Source organism: Cherax quadricarinatus, chromosome 14 (genome assembly GCF_038502225.1).
Source record: "Cherax quadricarinatus isolate ZL_2023a chromosome 14, ASM3850222v1, whole genome shotgun sequence".
NCBI classification, from domain to species: Eukaryota; Metazoa; Arthropoda; class Malacostraca; order Decapoda; family Parastacidae; genus Cherax; species Cherax quadricarinatus.
Genome location: NC_091305.1, coordinates 36,976,640 through 36,984,153, shown reverse-complemented (window position 1 = coordinate 36,984,153; position 7,514 = coordinate 36,976,640). Strand labels below are relative to the sequence as shown.

General features: G+C 44.2%; 1 protein-coding gene across 1 annotated transcript; it reads left to right on the top strand.

Annotated features, from left to right (window-relative positions):
- The first annotated feature begins 455 nt into the window (after positions 1 to 455).
- On the top strand, positions 456 to 6,483 carry LOC138852694 (uncharacterized). The gene is made up of 2 exons (XM_070084959.1): positions 456 to 2,412; positions 5,444 to 6,483. The coding sequence occupies exons 1-2, from the start codon at positions 1,201 to 1,203 to the stop codon at positions 5,798 to 5,800; spliced, it is 1,569 nt and encodes a 522-aa protein (XP_069941060.1). The 5' UTR covers positions 456 to 1,200; the 3' UTR covers positions 5,801 to 6,483.
- The last annotated feature ends 1,031 nt before the right edge of the window (positions 6,484 to 7,514 follow it).

Below are 7,514 nucleotides of genomic sequence, written 5' to 3'. Positions count from 1 at the left end.
TATGGGCGCCTGGCAAACTTGAGAATAACGTTCGATACCTTAGTAAGGAATCGTTCAAGACACTGTACACCGTGTACATCAAGCCCATACTGGAGTATGCAGCACCAGTTTTGAACCCACACCTGGTCAAGCACGTCAAGAAATTAGAGAAATGCAAAGGTTTGCAACAAGGCTAGTTCCAGAGCTCAGGGGAATGTTCTACGAAGAAAGGTTAAGGGAAATCGGCGTGACGACGCTGGAGGACAGGAGGGTTAGGGGAGACATGATAACGACATGCAAAATGCTACGTGGAATAGATAAGGTGGACAGAGACAAGATGTTCCAGAGAGGGGACACAGAAACAAACGATCACAATTGGAAGAAGACTCAGATGAGTCAAAGGGATGTTAGGAAGTATTTCTTTAGTCATAGAGTTGTCAGGAAGTGGAATGATCTAGCAAGTGAGGTAGTGGAGGTGTGGCATGCAAAGAGTACGTAACCTTTATTCGGCGCATGGACACACCCTCATTTACAGGCTATCTCCCCCAACCAGCGAACCAGGTTGCTAAGAGTTGATGATGGGGCCCCATCGTTCAACTAGTGACCAGGTTCTAGCCAATAAGAAGGTGGGATTGACAATCGCAGAGGTTATGTGGATACCGCTCTCCTGTCTGCCCTTGTCATTCCCACTCTAGAGCTGGTTGAAGCACGGTCTGCTATCTTGTGGCTTCTATTTCTGCCTTGCTTACCGTGGAGTGCACTATATTTATCACTGTACATAGTGTACATATTGCTGTTATAATTGGTGAAGGATAATATAAGTCTAAACTTTTTCTACTGTGTTTATTTGCTCCCATTACACCTGGGATAACAGGCCATTTGAAATCCTAGGTTGTAATATGGGTAGCCTGTCCGAGAGCTGGACTTAGAGAAACGGTTGAGCTTAGGGTGAAGCTTGTAGCAGGAACATTGTGTAGCTTGCTGTTTCGCTTCGCTTTAAAAATTTTGCGTGTCAGTTGCTTATGATCAGCCTTGCTATTGTGTGATCGTTCAACAGCTCGCTACTAGCTTGTTCAGTGTGCTCGCTTCGCTACGGTCAATCTTGTGTGCAGTCGGCTTTGCTTGTATGCGTATTCTGCAATCGTACTGTGCATAGCTAAGCGTGTTCTGCAAATTAACGTGTTACGTTGGGGTATTCGTACTGTGCATAGCGAATAACTTATGCCACCTAGACGAGTCAGACGCCTGGTGTCGGCATATACTTTGCATAACCTACCTAAATTGTCTCTACAGCGTTGTTGGCAAATTGCTCGTTCCATTGGCATTCCCTATAAACGCACTCTTACAGCTGCGCAACTGCGTTCACTTATTGCTGACATACTTATTGAAGAAGAGATGGCACATCAAACTCCTCCCTCTACGGGAGCTAGGGCAAAAACTACTATGTTCTCGCAGGAGGAAGATGATATACCTACGGAGCAAAATGGTCAGTATAGTGCAGCTGGGTTGTCTCAGGGTGAATCAGCGTCGTTGGCACTTGAGCTGGCAAAAATCAATCTTGAGCAAACTAGGGAACAGAGAGCATTCGCAAGGGAAGAATTTGATAGGGAAAGAGAAAGGAGGCAGTTTTCGCATTCTGTAAACGATTTCAGTTTACAAAAAGCAGTACAGCTTGTTCCCCGCTTCAATGAGGCCGAACCAGAGCAATTTTTCGAAAGCTTCGAAAATCAGGCTCGAGCCTTGAGGTGGCCGGAACAGCACTGGGCAGCGTTGGTTCATACAGCATTATTGGGTAAGGCACAGGAATTTACGTCGGTATTAACTGACGCTGAATTCTCTGATTATCAAGTAGTGAAGACCACAGTGTTGGGAGCATATACATGTATCCCAGCTAAATATCGTAAGACCTTCAAATTGAACAGGCGGCAGCTTGGTCAATCCCTGGTGGACTTTGTGAGACAGCAAACCAAAGCTTTTACCAGCTGGTATAAAGCGAGTGGTGTCTCTAACTTTGAGGAGCTGGTGCAGCTTATTCTGATTGATAACCTGCTGGAGTCTGTGGGACCAGAGGTTCGTGTCTTTCTGCAGGATCGTGACTTAACCACTGCATTGGAGGCGGCCAGGTTGGCTGATACCTTCGAAACGAACCGCTCCTTGTCCGAGCGGTCCTGTCTCTCTTTTCAACAGTCTGGCGTGAGCAGAGATCGACAACATTGGAGAATGAAGTGCCAGCAGGAGGGAGAGCGTCTACGTCATCCAAATAAGTCACCTGGTGAGCCACGCTTCTCAACATATGGTCCCCCTGCGGAGAGGCAAACTACTTATGGAGCATCTCGACAACAATATCCAGAGAGGCACCAGCCAGAACGACACCACTTGCAACGTCATCAGGGAGTAAAGGGCAAGCCTGTCGTCTGCTTCAGATGCAATAAAGTAGGTCACATCAGTTCCAACTGCCCTCAAAAACCTCAACCCATCGGGAAAATCTCTAATATCCCTAGTAACATGTCCCCTAGAGAAGTAGAAAAAGGTATGGCCCCTTATTATTGCGAAAGTCTTATTTCCCTTCAGGAAAACTCAGAACCAACTAAAGTAAATACCTTTAGAGATACTGGAGCATATTGCTCACTTGTCAGAGAAGGAATATTACCCCTTTCAGAGAATACTTCCTTGAATTCCTCAGTTTTATTGGAAGCTTACGGAGGAGCTATATATTCAGTTCCTTTGCATAAAATTTATGTACAGTGCAAATATTACACTGGGTACTTGACTGTAGGTATCTCAAAAGGATTTCCCATGAAAAATGCCATGTTATTACTGGGTAATAACATTACTACTGTTACTTCGTGTCCTGAACCTATAATGATTAATGCTTCTCCAGTGTTGGCCATAACTCGGGCAACATCCCAAGGGTTGTCTGGGGAGAATGTTGACCTATCCTTGGACGACTCCGATCTCGGAATAGCCACGTTGTTTTATGAGACACACCGGCCGGAGTCTCGTAAATCAAGTGAACAGACCCCGATCAAGCCTTCCTATTCCCAGGTTGCAGGATTCCCAGATGTCTCTGTTTCCATGCCCGAGGGACTGTCCTTCCGGGAGGAACAACGAAAGGACCCTTCTTTAAAATTCGCTTTTGAGGCAGCCATGGGTAAATCCTCTTTGGGTCATCCAGTCAAGTATGAAGTTAAAAATGATTATTTGGTATGCACTGAGACTGGTAAGGAGATAGAGGGCCGGCAATTATACGACAGGTTAGTGGTTCCAACCAAGTATAGACCTCAGATATTAAATATAGCTCATAATACGTCATTAGGAGGTCACTTAGGAATTACAAAAACCTTGTATAGAATCACAAAAGAATTTTATTGGCCAAAATTAAAGAAAGATGTGAAGAATCATATTAGGTGTTGCCGAGAATGTCAGCAAGTTGGGAAACCTGGACATTCCATTAAACCTGCACCTCTCCAACCCATACCTGCTGATGGAGAACCTTTTGCAGATTTAATTATAGATTGTGTAGGTCCACTACCTAAGTCAAAGTCTGGAAATCAGTATTTATTTACAATTATGGATAAAGTAACCAGATATCCTGAAGCAATCCCTATGCGTAGTATCAATACTAAAGCTATTCTCAAAGCTTTAACAAAATTCATTTCTTGTTTTGGCATTCCTAAAACTATACAAAGTGATCAAGGTACTAACTTCACTGCCAAAGCATTTAGGGAAGTATTAACTAGGTTAGGGATAATTCACAACTTATCCACTGCCTATCACCCTCAGTCCCAAGGCGCCTTGGAAAGATTCCACCAAACATTAAAAACAATGATGAGAAGTTTTTGCATGCACTTTCCGACAGATTGGGATGAATCTCTACCGTTGTTGCTATTCTCAGTACGAGAGACGGTGCAAGAGTCTACAGGGTATAGTCCGTTTGAGCTGATCTTTGGGCACAATGTACGAGGTCCTCTTCGGGTGCTCAAAGAAGGATGGATGGGAGAAGACGTAAGCTCAGCACTCTACAACCCGTCTTCAAGGTTGCAGGTGGCACGTGAGTTAGCCACGGCTAACCTAAAGATAGCTCAAAGTAAGATGAAACAGAGGTATGACAAAAGTGCACAATTCCGCTCCTTCCATCCAGGAGACAAGGTGTTGGTGCAGGAACCTATACCTGGCCACACCTTGAAAGCTAGATTTACGGGACCTATGCAGATAGTAAGTAGAGTATCTGATTTAAATTATGTGGTAGCTCCCATTGGTAAGACCTCAAAAACAAAAAACTTACCACATTAATCAAATCAAGGCCTTTCATACACCAGATAAAGTCCCAGTAATGACTCTGTCCTCTACCTCTGAGGACGACTCTGACTCTTTGCACTCTATCTCTGAAATTAATACTAAACTTTCCAATTCTGTCCTCCTCAAGGATCCTAGCCCTTTAATGGATGGATTATCTGAAATACAAGCAACCAATTTAACTGAGCTTCTACAGTCATATCCTAATATTTTTTCGGATGTGCCGAAAAAATGTACGTTAGGTTACCATGATGTAGATGTGGGAAAATCTAAACCAATTAAACTCTCCCCCTACAGAGCTAATCCTGAAAAGCAAAGGCTACTTCAGCAGGAAGTAGACTTCTTGTTAGAACATGGTTTAGTGGAGGAGTCATCTAGTCCATGGGCTTCACCGTGCATCCTAGTAAAGAAGGCTGATGGAGGGTTTCGTATGTGCACAGACTACCGTAAAGTGAACGAGGTCACAATTACAGATGCTTACCCTCTTCCTCGTCTGGATGACGTAATTGACTTTGTGGGTAAGGCTACTTTTGTGTCCAAATTAGATCTCCTTAAAGGTTACTATCAGGTACCTTTGACAGATAAGGCGAAGGAAATCTCTGCCTTCGTAATTCCAGGAGGTCATTATCAGTATACAGTTACCCCCTTCGGAATGAAAAATTCCCCCTCTTCATTCCAGAAACTCATCCATCAGGCTATTAAAGGACTTGAAGGCACGGCAGCATACCTAGATGATATTGTTGTGGTGTCTGATACTTGGAATCAACACCTACTTAGACTTAAAGCTCTGTTTGAGACCTTTAAGAATTCCCAATTAACAGTTAATTTATCTAAATCTTCCTTTGGCCAGGCCACTATCACTTTTCTAGGCCATGAAGTAGGTAGTGGTAATGTTGCACCTAAACTTGCTAAAGTTCTTTCGATTAAAGATTATCCAGTTCCTCATGATAGGAAATCTCTTCAACGTTTCCTAGGCATGATAGGATTTTACAGAAGATTCTGTAAGAATTTCTCAGATATTGTAGCCCCTCTTACCTCTCTTACCAGTCATAAAGTTCCCTTTAATTGGACGTCAGATTGTAACACTGCTTTTAATAAAGCAAAAAGATTATTGTGCTCTGCACCCATTCTCCTGTCTCCAGACTTCTCCAAACCTTTTTCATTACAGGTTGATGCTTGTGAGTCTGGGGTTGGGGCGGTACTATTACAAATCGGGAACAAGGAGCTGCAGCCAATCGCATACTTTTCAGCCAAGTTCCAGCCACATCAGAGAGCTTACTCTACCATTGAAAAAGAAGCCCTCGCGCTGGTACTGGCTTTGGAACATTTCGATGTTTATGTGGGCCAGACATCGCAGGTGGTCACAGTCTACAGTGATCACAACCCGTTAGTCTATCTCCAAGCCATGAAGAATCACAACACAAGGCTTATGCGTTGGACGCTCAGGCTGCAGCCCTACAATTTCAAAATTCAGTACATTGCCGGCAAAGAAAATGTGTTGGCAGACTCTTTGTCAAGAGTCTAGTTTAATATTTTATTTAGGTTAGGATGTATTTGTGGTAACCCCCCTTTCAAGCTCTTTTTTTTATCCCCTGATGTGGGGGTTTTTTTTTAGTGAGGGGATACGGGCTACCGTCCGCTTGTATCTTGGACCTATGTTGGCCTATCTGACTGCTGTCTCACTCTGAGTTTAGGGTTTGGCTTTTGGTCACTAGGAAAGCTGAGCTCTATCTAAGAGTGGGATGGTGGAGAGGATAGGCGGTCCCATTATTTTGTGCCATGGCGGCACGGTTACCACTGGGAGGTGGCAGCCTAATCCTGAGCCTTCTCGGGGGTGGGGGTGTGGCATGCAAAGAGTACGTAACCTTTATTCGGCGCATGGACACACCCTCATTTACAGGCTATCTCCCCCAACCAGCGAACCAGGTTGCTAAGAGTTGATGATGGGGCCCCATCGTTCAACTAGTGACCAGGTTCTAGCCAATAAGAAGGTGGGATTGACAATCGCAGAGGTTATGTGGATACCGCTCTCCTGTCTGCCCTTGTCATTCCCACTCTAGAGCTGGTTGAAGCACGGTCTGCTATCTTGTGGCTTCTATTTCTGCCTTGCTTACCGTGGAGTGCACTATATTTATCACTGTACATAGTGTACATATTGCTGTTATAATTGGTGAAGGATAATATAAGTCTAAACTTTTTCTACTGTGTTTATTTGCTCCCATTACACCTGGGATAACAGGCCATTTGAAATCCTAGGTTGTAATAGGAGGCAGGAACCATACATAGCTTTAAGACGACGCATGATAAAGCTCATGGAGCAGGGAGAGGGAATACTTAGTAGGGATCAGTGAATAAGCGGGGCCAGGAGCTGAGTCTCGACCCCTGCAACCACAATTAAGTGAGTACAATTAGGTGAGTACACACACACACACACACACTCACAGAAGGCGAGAGGAAAAAAGTCACTAGCAGAGGTGCTCTTTGATGATGGGGGAGGGTAAGAAGGTGACAGGAGCGAGAGAGAGAGAGAGAGAGAGAGAGAGAGAGAGAGAGAGAGAGAGAGAGAGAGAGAGAGAGCATGGGAAATGGTGAAAATAGACGAGGAAATCTGTATAGAATAGAAGGAAGAAGAGACAGGTCACTGATAATCTGTGAATTAGAAAATGGGTAGACAAGGAAAATGAGATGTCGATCATCGGGTCAATAGGAAGAAGATAGAGCAGAAGACAAAATATTAGATGTTGACGAGGTTCTGGCCACGACAAACAACACCCAACAACACCCATCTGGCCGCCCATACCTCAGGACCACACGATGCTACTGTCTTGTGTATTGGGATTACGACATAACAATGATTGAGAGGGAACAGCAGAGGGGGGTACATTAAAACCAATTAGGTACAGAGACAGAGACAGAAATCGAGAGGTGGATTGAACCTGCAAGGCTAGACCTAGTATTTACCTCTACTACATCCTGCATAGGCGAAATAGAATATGAGAGTCGGCTGGGCGCTAGCAACCACATCGCAATGAAATTCGAGTACCTTGTGAAGCGAAATATAGAGGGAAGCACTGCAGGTGAAGGTTAAAAATTCAAACAAGCTGGAACTTTCTGTATGCCTGCTACCAAGCATATAGCCAGAGGGACACATCGACAAAATAGCATCGGCAGCATACGATCACCTAGCAAACCTGAAAATTGCTTTCATTATTCTCAAAAAAAAAAATATATATATATTC